General features: G+C 50.4%; 1 protein-coding gene across 1 annotated transcript; it reads right to left on the bottom strand.

The window, feature by feature from the left end:
• Positions 1-2,400: 2,400 nt before the first annotated feature.
• OTOP3 (otopetrin 3) lies at positions 2,401-7,965 on the bottom strand. The gene is made up of 6 exons (XM_017811913.1): positions 7,581-7,965; positions 6,362-6,498; positions 5,572-5,630; positions 4,851-4,969; positions 3,292-4,217; positions 2,401-2,571 (listed from the first exon to the last, which is right to left on the bottom strand). The coding sequence occupies exons 1-6, from the start codon at positions 7,963-7,965 to the stop codon at positions 2,401-2,403; spliced, it is 1,797 nt and encodes a 598-aa protein (XP_017667402.1).
• Positions 7,966-15,701: the final 7,736 nt, after the last annotated feature.

Genomic DNA, 15,701 nt, shown 5'->3' with positions numbered 1-15,701 from the left:
TGGTTGGTTTTTTGTTTGTTTCTTTTTTTTTTTTCCAGAGGGAGGTTTATAATCTTGTTTGTGTTATGCTGGAGTGACCTGTGCCATTAGATAACCGTAGGCTAGCTTCCTCTGCAGGGGTGATATTTTTTTTTGTAATCAGAACTGAAGATTGGACTCTGGAAAAATGAACCTGAACTGTGTGGTTTTGGCTCTTTCTGTGTTTATGGCATGAGACATCATCAGAGATCAAACAGGATCAAGTCTGCTGACTTTGTGAACCATGTGCTAAAACCTTTGTGCAGTCGAGACCTGTCAAACAGGCACCCTGGCCCTGGGGGTTGTTAGGAAAGGACATAGAAGGGCTCTGGGTAAGAGTTGGGGCTGGTGGGCTTCATTCCTGTCCATGCTAATCATGTCTTCAGTCATGTATTCAGTGTCATTCCAAAGTCACCTGCTCTGTGAAGGCTCAGTAACTTAAACCATTGTTTTATCTGTTACACTGCAGATAAAATCCAGGTTGTGGGTTTGCCCTTGAAGTGCCATCGTTGCTTGTCCCCAGGCTGTCAGTCACTAGGAAGAAGGTTTGAGGTCAGACCTTACCATGTGTCTCCTGTGGATCTCGTGGTACAAACACTGACATGAGAACAATAATTAACTTTATTGAAGCCTAATTTATCCAGCTGTAATTTCTCATGACATATTTCTGTTGACATGGGCCTAAATACAAACACTTATTGGGCAAAGTTCATGCTCATGCAGTCATTCTCAGAGTTTCACAGAGAGGTGCTATCACTGCCCAAATGCTGAATCCTAATTCTAATTCTACTTCTCATCACTGTTACTGTCTTGGGAGAGCTTGTTTTTCTAGGGAATCACAAAAAATAGGCTCTGATCCTAAACCCACACTGCTTCTGGGATTGATTTACAGAGGAACAGAAGCTATAATGAGGATGGCTTTTGTTTCATGCTGCTTTGGCCTTGGGTAAGGACCATGAAAGATTTTGATTGATGGTAGAACAGGCCTGCTCTTAAATCTCAGAATCACAGAATGTTTTGGGTTGGAAGGGACCTTAAAGCTCGTCTCGTTCCACCCCCTGCCATGGTCAGGGACACTTTCCACTAGACCAGGTTGCTCAGGGTCCCATCCAACCTCTGAACACAAGAGCAGTTTAATTCAGTTGACTTTTGAGCCTGTTCCTTGGTGAGTGCAGAGCAGACCCAGGGATTTCACAAGACACACGTGAAAACTCAATCTCCTTTATTTCCATTCATCAGGCTCTGTATTTGAGACCCATAATCACAGGCCCCTTGCTCTCCCACGTGCTTTTAAAACAAGCATCCCCTGCAGAACACGTTCTAAGGGGTCTTTGATCAGGCACCCCGCTGTGCAGCCCTGTTCCCTTGTGCACAGAGATGTTTGAGAGATGTTTGTGGATGTGCAAAGCAGCAGTGAGGGATGAAGTGTTGGAGGTGGGGAGGGATTCACAGTGGGTTTGGTGGTAGCTCACTTTTGAACCAGCCCTGTGTGCCGGGGTGGGACCTTGGCTGGTCTACAGCAGAGATAACGCCATCCATGGTAAGTAAAGATCACCCAGAGTGCTGCTTCTTGAGGCTCTGGGGATGCCTGTAAAGAGTAGTAGTGTTTATTCTCAGTAAGGCAAGGTTGTGTTATTGCTTCTGTTTTTGGTGCTGGGAAATGATGCACTGAACTGGTGCAGGTGTGAAGGCCTCTCCTGCCCATCAGCACCGAGGGCTGCAGGAGCTTGGCACTCAGTGGGGCTGGGCCCCACAGGACTGGCACAAGTTGATGTGTCAGATGTCAGCAACAGTAGCAAACAGAAATAGTGCCTGTTCTGACCATTAAAGCAGCTCCAAGCTTCTTTTTGAAAATTACACATAAAAAGTGTACTTTTGGTTCGTTTCTGAATGACTATGGCTGTAGGTGCTTCTGGTGTGGCTGATCAGTCTCTTTGTGCTGCAGGATGGTGGGTTGGTGAGCAGTGGTGGGGCTGGCAACCTCTGACTGTGGATTTTGAAGTTCTGTGGAGTGCAGGTCAGTCTTTGTTGCTTTTGTTGAAGGCTGCTCTTGTGTTCTTTTATCTGGAAGATCTCAGTAGGAGCTGGTAAAGTCCCACTTGCTGCCATACAGCATCCACTGGCAGACTGCTGACTGCATGCATGGTCCTTAGAGTAGTGAGAGTTTGTTTATGGGCTTTGAGTCTCTTCTCTATGGAGATAAAAGATAATATAAAACACCCACCTCTTCTGAAACTCACGGAGATGGTGTGCAAGGAGAATTCAAAGCAGAAGCCGGAGGGAAGAATCTTAAAAGCTTCCACATGCATATCTGCTGCTTTCTGCACATTTGTTCAGCATCACTGACCCTTCCCAGCCTCTGGGGTGGGGGGCCAGCTTGGTTCAGGCTGTGACATAGACCTCCAGGAGCCCCCCGACCGAGTGCATGCGGTAGAACACACCCAGGGGGAGCCCAAAGTTCACGATCACAAACCAGGTGGAGTAGCCGTAAAATGACCTCTCCAGTCCATTCTCGAAGACGGGATGAGCTCCAAATGTGGGCATGACCCACAGCTGAAGAGGTGGGAAGAAAAGAAACACAAGTCAGAGCACGACAAACTGTCCCCTACCTGCGCCCTAATCTCAGCACTGGCTCAAGTGGTTGTAGGAGTATTTCAGGAGCATCAGAGGAATCTCCTTGCCAGGGAGGAGTATGCTACTGATTCCTTGCTGTAAGTCAAATCCTATCAAATTCCTGGAAACCTAAAGACAGCCTCATTCTGCCCCAGCCTGCTGCATCTTCCTACAGGGTTTCACTGTTTCCTTGGGCAATTTGTTTTCACTGGATTAAGGCTGCAGTGTTGATTCAAGATCCCAGAGCACAGTGTACTTTATTGGGTGAGTTTCAAGCCTTGGGGACTCATGTTTACAAAGACTTACTGCTGCTGCCTCACATTTCTCCACTTTTCCCATGAAACACCCTTAATGACCCTAATGGTTTTTTTTTCTGAGGCTAAAATTTAGGAGACAAAGGATTTATTAGCTGTCACCTTCCTGCACTCGGGAAACCCAGCCTCTCCAAACTCTGAGGTTGAAAGAGAGACCTTCTATTTATGAGACTGGGGCATTAACAGCAAAACCTGTCTTGACTGGCCTCACCAGAAGGTTGAAACTTGGTGGGCAAAGGTTTTTGCTTGTATTAGTGGCCCAAGAGAAAGACAAGGAGAGCACGTCTGTGTCACAGATCATCGTGGCTCGGCCAGGCTGTGACATAGCAGAGAGCACAACACTTACTATGATGTTGCACAAAACCAAGAAGAACGAGATCTCCCTCAATGCTCTTCTCTTCCAGCTCAGGTGAGAGTAGCTATGGATGTAGGACAGGGAAGCTTTCCGGAGCTCCTGTCCCAGCTCCAGCACGCTCATCCGTCTCTGGTCTTCACGATTCTGCTCTTCTTTAGTATCTTCCTCCTTGCCAGGGAGTGTCTGGGTGTGCTCCTCTTCGCTGCTTGTTGTGGTTTCCTCTTCCCCAGGTGGTTCGACAGCCACCACGTGCTGCCCAGTGGGTCCGGTGTGTTTGGCCTCAGCTGCGGCTACAAAGCGCTGCCGGTGGAGCCCATCAATGATGAAGACGTTCTGGGTGATGTTCTGAAAGATGAGGAGGACAGAATAGGACAGGATGAGGCTGTTCAACAGGTCCCTGGGGCCAGAGGCCACAAGGGCCACAATGGAGAAGTAGCACATGCCGATTTGGCCGAGGGCTGCCCCCATCAACAGGATCACGTCCAGGCTGCGGGTTGGGTTCTTGAGCGTGTCCAGCTCCTTTTTTTCCAGGGCGTGGATGACTGTCCCAATCACTGCGCCCACACTCATCAGGGGCAGGAGCACAACGTAGTAGGAATAATATATCACGAAGATCTGGTGGCTGGGGACCAAGCTGGTGGCCTGGATCTGGTACATCATGAAGACGCAGATCCCGGTGATCACAGCAGTGGCGCCCAGCAGTGGCCCAAAGACCACCCCCTGGAGCTTGAACTTGGGCTTGGTGTGAGGGACGTGGTGGTGGCTGATGCGTCTCCCCACGTTCTTCCACATGACGTAGAGCACGGAGCAGCAGACGAGGCAGTACTCAGTGTTGAAGGGGTAGAGCAGGATGTAGCCCTTCTGGAAGACTTTGCAGATGGTTGTGTCTGAGCACGTGCACGAAGCAGTCTCGTTGCCTGGAGCATGGGAAGAGGAATGCAACAATTAAAAGGGAGATGGCCTGGATTTCATGGCTATCTTTGGGAGTTTCTTGTGTGCAGACACAACGTCTATTTCTGTACTTTGAACAGTGGTCAGTAGGAAGTTAAGTGATTACTGCTCAGTCCTCATGGCTGTGAGGATTCAGAATAACAGGTTTAGCAAAGGTCTTTTCCCACCTATGGTGCTGGGTGAGAGACATCTCTTCCATCACAATGAAAACACCTCTATCTCTACCCTTGGAATATTAGTCTCCCCTTTTCTTCCCCTATATGCTCAGAAAGAAGAGCACTGCAATTACATGAGCCTCTTCTATTCTGGCAATCTTGTGCTTGCAGTTAACAGGTAGAAATGAGCAAAAACGCTAACTTATGGTGGGCTTTTCCTTTCCTAGCCCCTCAGTTCCATGGTTTCTTAGCAGATCCCCTTCTTCCAGGTGAAGATGTTCTCCCCTTACAGCCCATCTCCTCGAAACAACCTCCAATAATATGAAAGTTCAGCATTTGGGAGAACTGGTGATATCTGAATCGCTGAGATCAAGAATTGTTCAGAATTCTGGAAGTCATCTGTGTCAGCCTAACACAAATGAGGGTGTGAAAAAGGAGCCTTGCCTTCAAACCGCTGCTCCACCTCACGGAGCTGAGACTCCATCTCCACGTGGAGGTTGTCGTTGGTCACGGCCAGGAGCCAGAGCAGGAGGTTGGTGGCTATGGTCAGCATCAGACCACACCTGGGAGGGGAGACAGGCACTTAGCGGAGATGATTCACAACCTGAGTGTCTACTTGCCATGTGGTGCTGCCCTTTGCTTCTTGCTGACCCACACACAGATTGGTGCAAATATCGTGTGTCGGTGCCTGCCCTGCCTGTGGCCGTCGGGGTGTGACTTTGCACACACAGACATGGCTGAGTACATTCCCATTTGGCCGTTTCCAAGGGAGCAGGGCGGGCAGTGCCTGGCTCACTGGTTAAACTGGTCTAGGCTGAGGCATCTCCCAGTGATAGGAATGGGGAGACCACCACACTTCATCCTCCACCCTCTATGAACTGGTCCCTGAGACAGGCAGCCAGGAGAACATTTGGGAGGAAGGAACGAGCTTTGCGGCAGTCCAAGGCACAAGGGAAAACTGAAGAGATTTGGTGAGCCCAGGTCAGTGGAGGGAGGATGGGTCTGGTCAAGGCATAACTTGGTTCTTGTGTGAGCCAGAATAGAGAATCTGTAGGATCAGATGAAGACAGTCCTAGCAGGAACAAGGAGTAATAACAGAGATCACAGGCAGAAAGGAAAAGTTTCTTTAGAGCAGTAGAAGGCAGCTTTTCTCCCCTTTTTTTACCTGGTGAAGTTGTGCTGGACTTGAATGCAGTCCTTAGAGTGATGCCACAGAAAATAAGCCTGCAAATGGGTAACAATAGTGATGTGAGAGGGTGCAGTTGGCAGCCGGCTGCACACGCAGTGGAAAGGGACAGGTAGACAAGAAGGTGCAGGTCCAGGTGGGAGCAAACCTGCCTCTGTGCAAGGGTGCAGGGACATGTGGGCACCTGCATCTCAGTGCTGAGGCAGTGCTGGAATCCTTGGGTGAGGGCAGCATGTGTGTGCCTGCACTGAATGTACCTCCTGTGTTCCTCTGCCCTGTACACGTGGGCATTTGCTGCTGAGGTGGGAACTAGTTTATTTTTCAAATATGGCTTTGGGTCTGGAAAGAAGAGGGCTGGTGTTGAGGTAAAAGGTGCAAATGGTGTGAGATATCTTTGTGTGCAAAGGATTTTTGGCAAAATACAGAGAGAGGCTGGGGCTTAGACTGGTGCAAACATCTCTGGCAAAATCTGAAATTCTCTCTCCTCTCTCCCTACTTTGATTCAAAGCAAATTCCTCTGGATTCTAAGGTATGTCAGGTATCTCTTGGGCAATTTCTTTCTGAATCTTACTCCTGTGTCTCTCAATGTGCTACACAAGGAGTGCAGATAGCATTTGAAGTGGCATGTGATACTTTAATACTTTCAATGCTCATGACAATGCCTCGTTGCACCCACTTTCCCAAGTCTCCTCACTTCCCCCCACCCCTTGGGCTCCCAGGAATTGGACAGAGAGAATAGGTAAGCTTCCAGAAGAGTAACATGCAGTACCTGGGTGCAAATAAAAACGATTTCAATGCTGGGGAACACAATTTCCACCTTGGATTTGCAGTGGATGAGGATTGTGGTGTAGCCGATCTCAAACACGTTCAGGAGGATGCTGCAACTGCCGAACAGCAGCACTGACCCTGGGCAAACAGCAAAGCACCAGTAAATAAACAAAGACATGCCTGTGGAGCATCTGGGCTCAGCTGGGGACTGGAGATGTGCTTCTGGGATGTGTGTGGAGCTGGAAGCATTCCTGCCTGGAATTCTCATGATTTTGAGAGAAGGAGACAAAGGAGAGCCTGATTCCTGAAGCTGGTTGTGTGCTTCGACTGGTTTAAAGTGTTTGGACAGTGCAAAGTATTTTCTTGTGCTTGGATACAAGGTGGGAACAGGGGGGTTGGGGCTTTGCTGTGCAATCTGGAGTGACAGAGGCAAGCTAATGGTGGGTGATGCTTTCTGCCTTGTGGAGGAAACCTGAGATGAGCAGAGGTCTGTTCAGGCTTGTGGCAGCACAGTCTGCAGGAGCTGGGACACTTCAACTGTTTCTCCCTTTTGCCTTGGACATCTCTCTGCAGCTTTAGGTACTCTAGTACCTTGAAGCTTTCTTCCCTTCAATTCTCCACGCTTAGTTAACAAGACCATGCCTAATTAAGAACCCAGTAATAGACCAGAGGCAGGACTGCTTGGAGAAATGTGATTTCTCGAAGTGGGGCAAATACTGGTGGGAAGTCTCCCAGGAAGGCTCGGGTGTCGCTGGGGTGTGACTCACCGGGCAGGAATCCTTCCTTAGAAACGAGGCTGGTGTGATGTTAAACAAGGACAAGGGTGGCACGGGGCTGCTGACGCTCTTGGAGGGTAAATATGGTGATTCTCCTCTTGCTTTGCAAAGTGCTCCTGCCTAAAACCTTTCCTACATCTTTCCCACAGTGCTTAGTTGCAGGGCTGTAGGTGGGATATGCCTGGATTGTTCTTAGGGAAGGGACCACAGAGTGAAGCTGGACTGGAGGCTGAAGGGAAGCCCCATTCCAGGCTTTCCTGGCTGCTCTGGTTCCTCTCTGTGGCATGCACTGTGCCCCTGACTTCCCCCAGCCTGACAGCGCACTGGGAGATTCTCAGTGCCCTAACCATATATTCTATAGCTCTCTAATAGTAGGGGAAGAATTTTTGTATCTTCCAAGCCCTGGGAAGAAGGCATGAGATGAGAAATAAAAGCAGACCTTACCCCTGATCCAGATGGCCCCAGCGTGGGAATCCCGGTACAGCACAGCGTGCGGCTGCTGGCTGGTGCCCAGCAGGTAGTAGATAATCCAGAACAGGCACAAGACCTTGAGGATGGCCATCAGGACCCAGACATCTCCCAGCGTGATGTACACGCGGTTGAAGATCATGCTACTGATGAAGGCGCTGCCCAGAAACACGACGTTCATGGCCAGCAGCCCCGAGAAGAGCTGCCCAGCCTTCTGGGCTTGCCTGTCCCTCTGCTGCACTGAGGAGCAGTGGCGGTACAGCCAGGACTTCTCGTAGTGGATCTTGGAGGTGTCTGTTGGGGCAGATGCTGACCTGCTCTTGCAGTGATGGCAGGGCCTGGAGACCTTGTTGCCAGTCATGGCTTCTCTGCCTGGGGGTCACCTGCTGCGGTGAAAAAAGGGGAGGTTTAGAGGGGGGACATGCTGAGATGAGAGGTTGTGTGCTCTGCTGTGAGAGCCACTTGTGTGGTGACCTCCTTTCCTTGCTTTGCAGCTTTTCCTTCCCTCTCCAGAAGCTGGATGAAGGGGGAAAAGAGGTTGGTGTTTAGCCCAGGTTAGGCATTAAAAACTTCCTGATGGACAGTCATTGCAGGGCACTGGGGAAAGGCCCTTCTGCCAAAATCTCTAAACCTCTCCAGAGACACCTGCATTAAAATGGGTGTTTGATGTTGCTGCTCTGCCCCACCAGTACTTGGAGCTGTTGGGACCAGAGGCGGTCAAACAGTTCCCACCCTCACCTTTCACACCTTCTTCACACACAGCCCTGGATTCAGGTTCTCTCCTTTCCCTTTGTTGCCGTAAGGATTAAGTGGAAATACAAAGCATGCTCAGACCTGCTCTAAAATTCAGAGCTGTTTGATTTTCGGTTGATGGGTCCAATCTCTTCCTTGTGGTTTTGGGCTTTGAGAGTTGCGCCACACTCCCCGAATGGTCACACAAATTGTGACAGAGCTGGAGAGAATAAATAGAGAGTCTGTAAGGTTTGATTTAAGCTGCTGGGAAAAGATCCAACCTCCCACCCACATGGGCTGACATTGGGACACAGTTAATACCCAGTTTTCTTTCTTATTCTACTTGCAGCACAGGGCTGTGAGCACACTGACACAGAGGAGTGTGAGGGATTGGCTCAGGCAGACATCCTGAGCCTGGGAGCTTTTCCATCCAGCTTTTAGGAAAATCTTTGTGGGACTGTATTGCTCATGAGAGAGAAAGCTCTCTGCTCACATACAGCAACTGGGCAAAATCAGCCTCTCTATGGATTCAGTACATGGAAAGGTGCTTTCACTCCAGGGATTGACTCTGTCTGCAGTGGGGGGTGACTGGAGTGAAAGCAGCCCCCTGAGATGTATTTGAGGTGAGGAGGAACCTGAAACATTCTATGTAGTTTTTGGGGTTTGGGGGAGAAATTGTTTGAAAAGAGGTTGAAATTTAGTGTTTCTCTCTTCTTTTGCATGTGTGCTGAGGTGCTCTGCCTGCCCTTGCCCTTGGGACTCTGTGGGGAGCTGATCCCCTGGGTTCTGTGACTGGCAGCATGGATTCAGCATTTCTGTCTGAGTTGGTGAGTTTAGAGGGTCAATCAGGACCTCTCCATGGAAGGAGAGGACTTATGTGTGTGTCCCAGGATGAGCCCCCAAGCCCTGAGGTCCTTGGTACTTCTGTTAGCAGAGATTGATCCTAAAATCTTACTCGTTTGTCTCCAAAACTCTCCCAACTTAGTAGCACAGGAGCAAATTCCCTCCCCTCTCCTAGGGCCATAACTTCTCTGCATCGGAGGGAGGGGAGAGGTCATAAAATCAGCAGGATCAGGTGGAAACTCATCCAGGCTGCACCAGGAGGCACCCAAGTGCCCAGACAAGGCTGCACGGAGCGACAGACCCAACCCCCTGCGCCCCCATAGCTGTGTGGGACAGCCAAACCCAGCCCTTACCTGCCTGCAGCCTCCTGCTGCCTGCTGAGAGGGATCCAGTGCTGGCACAGCCTCGGATGCAGCCGATCTCACACCGGTGGCTGGAGTGGCACTGGAACACACAGGAGTCTCCAATGTCCCGAGTGCAGACAGGAGCTGTCAGGACTGCTCCTCACTAAGTGCGGCCTCTGCTCCCAGCCCATTGATTTATTTTTTTTTCCACCCTGTTTACTTTGGGTCTATTATTGTCATTACATTAATTACTCAGTGAGAAGCTCTCACATCTGCCACGGGCAGCCAATGGGAATCAGCTCCTTTATACACCTGCTGGGTTGCCCCATGTCAACGGCCTCGGCGCAGGATGTGCCAACTGGTAAAACCACAAGCAGCAGTGACTAATTTGTGCCATGGCTCAGGCAGGTGTAGAATTAATCTCCTGGCACAGGCTTGTGCTGGGAGTGCTTACCCACACTGCTTGGGCCAAAATCCACTTGAGTTCCCACTCCCTTTTTAGGGAGTTTTTAAGTTGTTTTTAGGTAGACCCTGAGATTGTTTTTCTCAACTGTACCACTCTTTTGTGCTTTTATCCAGGGCACAGATACTCAAACTGATCCAAAAAGCAAGGCTTACAGTCCAGCCCAGGTGCAGGGATGACACCAGATTGATGCACTTCTGGCAGAAAGGTGCTGCTTTTGGGGGTGACAGCTATGACCTATCAATGCTCATTTCAGAGTGGGACCCTCGTGTGCCAACCCCACAGGCTCGGCCATGCAGGTTGGGGATGCTTTAGGTCCAATCTGTTCTGGCCCTGATCCTTCTCCTGTTGTAGGGCAAACTGATTCTGTCTTGGGACTGTGGTGAGCTGACCCTCCTGGTTTTGTGGCTGGCAACAGGAACTTGGCATTTCTGGCTGAGCTGGTGAGTCTAGAGGGTCCATCAGGAGGGCACGGACTTCTCCAGGGAAAGAGAGGGCTTACCTGTGCATCCCAGGATGAACCCCCAAGCCCTGAGGTCCTTACAGCTGGCAAACACGTGATTTGGGAGTTCAGAGCCCTGCAACACTTCCCAAGGAGCTGATTAGAGGGATGGGAGTGGGTGAGGGAGCACAGGTTATCGTGTGTGGGGATGTGACGAAAGGGGTGGAAAACAAGACTGAAAGGGGCCCATTTCTCCTGGGTGAGAACGCCCACTGTGTGCTGGTGCAGCCATTGTTTGATGTCTGCCAGCAAAAGGGTCATGTTTAATGTCTGACAAACCCTTGCACTGCTGTGGTGGAGTCTGGGAACTCTGACCCGGGCAGGTGTTCATGAATACCCATGGCTAGATTTGTTCTGCCTTCCCCCAAAGCACCAGCATCTCGCAGCCTGCTTGGACAATTTGCTTGGATGTCTTTGCTCTCTTGCTTTCATGTTCTGGGATGCCCTGAGTGCAATCGAGATCCTTCAGGTGCCTGGTTCTCCTCTGGACTCTGTTCTAGAGCTCAGCATGGAGCTGGAACCTCCCAAAAGCTATTTGGTGGTCTCTTTGTTGACCAAAGCCAGTGATTTCTGTACAAGACATTAACAAACCTGCTATTTTTCAGCGTTGTGGTCCTAAATTGGGGTGACCATGCAGAACTGGGAAATGGAGGCCAGGAGTCTGGAATGTATCCTGAAGATTGGGTGAAATTGGAGCTTTTTTCCTTCTAAGATGGGCCTGAAATAAAATGTTAGTGCCTGCTTGGCCCCAGTGGCTTTTCCAATGTCACTGTGCATCTGTGCTGCAGAGATGAGGCATCCTAGCCTGACTTGTCTTATCCTGGCCTTGGAGCTAAAATTGGACACAGAGAGGTTGTAAAGCCCTGGGAGACTGGTTAATCCTCCTAATTTGGTCTTTACTTTGAAGAGTAGCAGCTGTTTAATTGGAAAGTATTGACAAAAGTTTAACCAAGTCATTGAGTAAGCAAATGTGCAGGAGAGGGGCAGGGAGGGAGAGGATGAGTTGAACCAACTGGATCGATGGCAGAAATCACTCCCTTGGAGAAGCTGCCTTTACTCAGAGGCTGGGAGAAAGCTGGCAAACGTTAGGAGTGATGTTTGCCCCTCTGCTATCACCAGTGTGTGCTTATTAATGGTGTTATCTGTGCACTTAGCAGTCCTAACACCCAGGCTGGGCCAAGCGGATCTGTAAACAGGACCCGGGAGGAAGGAGGTGGGTGCCCAGCCGCTGTGTTTGCCCAAAGGCCACCCGAGGAAGGCCGTGCCCTCACATCTCCCCGGCCAGCCCACGCCCTTCCTTCGCCGCCGATAACCGTCGGTGACGTCTCCTGTGGGGGTGGTGAGTGAGAGACTTCTGGGGTGACTGCAAAGAGCAGCCTCATCCAAAACGGGTGAGGGGGAGCTGTGCTGCACCGCCCCAGCTCCGTCCCTCTGTCCCCTCTGATGGGCTCTGTGGGTGTGTGCTGGCTCCACTCGTGAGTGTGGCTCTGTGTTTTCCCTGCTGGCCCTTGGTGAAGGTCCCTTCGACCTCCTGACACCTCCTCTTTTCTAAGGACCACTGTCTTGCTCCCTGGGAAGTGCCTCCTCCTGCCCTGGCTCTCGGAACACCCTGACCCTGCTCACAGGCTGCACCTTGCCTTGTGCTGCAATCCCATCCCTCATTTCCAGCCTTGTGACCTTCTCAATCCATCCACTTTCCATCTGCTGCACTGACAGATAATAATTATCTTGGATTCCTCCCCTGTCCCCGACACACCTCAGGGAAAATCACCCAGATAAAAAGTGTATTGTTATTTTTTCTTTCTCTAATAAAACAAATCTCGCCCTGAAATAACAGATGATTAAGAAGTGAGCAGTGGGATGATGCCTCAGTTCTGGCCCTGGCTATGGCCTTCCCTTTTCTGAGCAGTGATTTCTGATCTTCTGCTCTGTCTCTTCTCCTTCTTGCTGCTCTCTCTTGCTGGCTCTGGTCCTGTGTGCCTCAGGTCAGGGTCTGAATCAGGACCTTTTTGACCCTCACACAGTGTCTCAAGTCCTGGGGCTGGGGCTCCTTAAGTTTGACCAGAGCTGAGCTCTTAACCCTGGCATCCCCTGAGGATTGACTTTTACTAGTTCATGTCTCCACCAAAGCCCTGTGGCACAGCTGGTCCTCAGATCCCTGGGAGGCCAAGGTAGATTTTATACCAAGGCCAGTGAGACTGGAAGCCCCTGGCAAGACATGAGAGCCCCAGGACAGCCCTTTGCTTTCTGTAGCTCTTCATTTGCAGTGACTGCCATTTAAACAGTCACCCTGAGGCACATCACTATCCCATTTCCCATCCCCTGCTCTGGATGGGATCTCTGCTCCATAATGATGCAGTGGCAGGAGCAGTCAGCAGGATGCTGCTGGTGGCCTTGGGGACAAGCCTCATTCTCTGCTCTGACAAAACCTTTCTGTTCACCCAGCTTCCATGCCTCAGTTTCCCTCCTTCCAGGCACGGCAGATCTACCAGCAATGCTTTTCCACAGGAATCTGTCACAAGGATGTGTACAAAGGACCAAGTGGGATCCCTTTGTGTTACTCAGGTACTCTGTGTTCGGGGTCTTCTTCCCTTTCACAAACTCTCCATCAGGGAGAGACATCCCACTCTCTAGCTGGGCTGTGAGGAGCTGTGTCCCAGGTCTGAAGGGAAGGGGGCAGTGATGCCTCACCTGGAGTGCAGAGTCCCAGGGAAGGGCATGGATCCATGCAGTTAGGATGTGACAGTGCCTGCTCCAGGGGTGTACCCGGGTTTGGGGGACATGCCTGGGATACTGGCTGTGCTGAGGAGTTGCCCAGGGATGTTTGGCTGATTCTCCATCAGCCTTGGAGCATATCCCTTTGCACATTAACTGGCCATGATCTGATACCTTCTAGAAAACGATCCTTGAGCACACGAGGGTTTACACTGGAGTTTTCTTAGGATTTGGATTTTTAGGCTTTGGGTTTTTTCTTTTTCGTTTTTTGGATTTGTGTGTTCTGACTTTCCCTCTGTCTGTCTGTCTGTCTATCTATCTATCTATCTATCTCTATCCCCCTATATCTATATACCCCTTTTCTGGGTATATAGATAGGATTCATTCTCTGTTTCGCAGTCTACTGCCTGTCCCAAGATGTGTTTTTGTGGCTGGAGGGCAGAAGAACAACTCAGCCCTTGGCTGGAAACTCTGCCATCCCCACACTTGCAGCCTGGAGATGCCTTAGGTTAGCCAGGGATCCTTGCAGAGCTTATGCTGTCCCCAGAGCATTTTGGTTTACCCCAGTATGATTGTTTGTGGTTGGATGTTGTGGTTCCAGCTGACCTACCACCCTGGAGTGGTTGATTGGGATTATTGCTTCTACCAGTGCTGCTTGGGCCGTCTGGGAGTTCTCCATACAGACATCCTGAGTTTATTTAGCCCCAGAAGTGCCCCTACAGTCCCTGTCCAGGACAATAGAGCAGCTCAAAGTCTGCCCTGCTTGACCCAGTGCACCCATCCCTGGGAACCTGGGGCCAGGCACCAGGAAGAGCACGTAGGAGGAAACCTGGTGTGCCCCCCAGGAAGAGAGTAGGTGATTAAAAGTGTTTTCTTCCCCTGTGTGAGCTCAGCAGCTTGGGGCTCAGACAATGTGTTGGGCTGTACGTGGGACTGACGTCTGTGCGCCGTTTGCGTCTCTTTTCTGACTTAATTTCAGCTGTGGGAGCCACAGAATAATAAGGCTTTTGTTTTATGAAAGGTGAAGTTTCTAGAGAGAGATTTTATCTTTACCAGATCAATGGTAAAAATAGAACCAGGCCTTTCCAGCGCCGGTGGGGCTGGGAGAGACCTCTGGGCTGGTCACGGGAAGAATTGTCCCACCCGGAGATGCTGGATCGGTGCAACCCTCTGGGGGGCAGGGGGAACTGGGGTTTACCCCCTCTTCTACCCACCCCAGGAAAGGCTGCTGGCAGGCAGGTACAGTGGTGTCAGACCAGCCAGAGGCACTGGTCCCTGCTGGTTTGGTGATCGGGGTTTGGAGGGGAAGGTGGTTTGAAACGCGTCAGCTTGGGCTGTCAGGTGGAAAATTGCACCACTTTGTTTCAAGTACCATGATTTCCATTTATTGTTTTCCCTCTGGCAGATGAACACACGTCCGTAGGAGAGGGCTTGATGATTACTGCCACCTCTGTAGTGTTTTTTGTTGGAATGATAAACTCTGATGGAACAATAAGCCCTTTATTGGAACAGTTAAACCCTCATGTCTCAGGGTGCAGACAGAGCTCAGCTGTGCCATTTTGGCATCACCCTCCTGACCTGGCAGCGTGGGCTTTCTGAGGCTCTTCTTGGACGCTGGGTACAGCAGAGGGGCCCATTTCAACTTCCTGCAGCCCAGGACTCCTGCTCTGAAAGCCCCCTCAATCATACAGTGGTTCATGGAGGGCTGCAGGCACCCAGGAACCTGTGTCAGGGCCCCAGGGTCTGGGTGCTGGGCTGTGCTCACAGCCTCAAAGCACACACAGGCTTGAGGGTGCAGCACCAGCATCCCTTCAGGGCATGGGAGATCAAAGTGGCCATGGCATTGCATTGCTTTCTGTGTTGTAGGGTCCCTTCAGGAGTTCAGTGTTACAGTGAAAATCAATAAATAACTGTGCGTACAAAAATGTTCATATTTTTTAAAAAATCATTATCTATTTTAAAAAAAAAGAGAGAGAGAGAAAAAAAAAATCTCTTTATCATCCCCCAGACTGTATTGCCCACATCATCTTTATGATTATTGAGCCCTGATTCAGGAAAGCTGAGAAAGAAAGTGTGCTAGAGCAATCCCATATCAGGGCCAGCCCAGGACCACATACAGAGCTCTCCTTAAGAAGAGGAGGCTGCAGTGATGCCTCCCTGGAGAGGAAGGAAAACAGCAGGGACTGGTACAGGGAAGGGTCAAGAGGGCCCATATCCACGGGCGATAGAGAGAGGAAAGATTAAAATGATTCCCAAAGCCTTTGGTGGTCACCAGTTTGTTTTTCACATCTCTGCAGGGGAGTGATTTCCGACTGGCCGTACCAGAAGATGAAGTGCTTTCCCTTTCTGTGCCTTCCAGGCCTGTGTCAGCCTCTCGTACCCTCTGGATCTCTGTGCACAGGCAGGATCTAACTGCCCAAGAGTGATGAGCACCCTCTGGAGAGTTCATCAGCGGCATGGAGTGAACAGGCTTTACAAAGGAAGGTGAGTCTCTGCAT

The sequence above is a fragment of the Lepidothrix coronata genome, unplaced genomic scaffold, assembly GCF_001604755.1.
Source record: "Lepidothrix coronata isolate B3197 unplaced genomic scaffold, Lepidothrix_coronata-1.0 Scaffold34, whole genome shotgun sequence".
NCBI lineage: Eukaryota > Metazoa > Chordata > Aves > Passeriformes > Pipridae > Lepidothrix > Lepidothrix coronata.
The sequence above is the reverse complement of the archived record's forward strand: the minus strand, read 5'-3'. Positions and strand labels throughout refer to the sequence as shown.

What these genes read in the sequence shown, in the direction of transcription:
- OTOP3 (XM_017811913.1), bottom strand. Translation starts at nt 7,965, where the DNA reads ATGACTGGCAACAAGGTCTCCAGGCCCTGCCATCACTGCAAGAGCAGG. An exon ending in TGGGGCCATCTGGATCAGGG is followed by an intron (nt 6,499 to 7,580) that starts GTAAGGTCTGCT and finishes CTGTTTGCCCAG; the next exon opens with GGTCAGTGCTGCTGTTCGGC. An exon ending in GGTGGAGCAGCGGTTTGAAG is followed by an intron (nt 4,218 to 4,850) that starts GCAAGGCTCCTT and finishes CCCATGCTCCAG; the next exon opens with GCAACGAGACTGCTTCGTGC.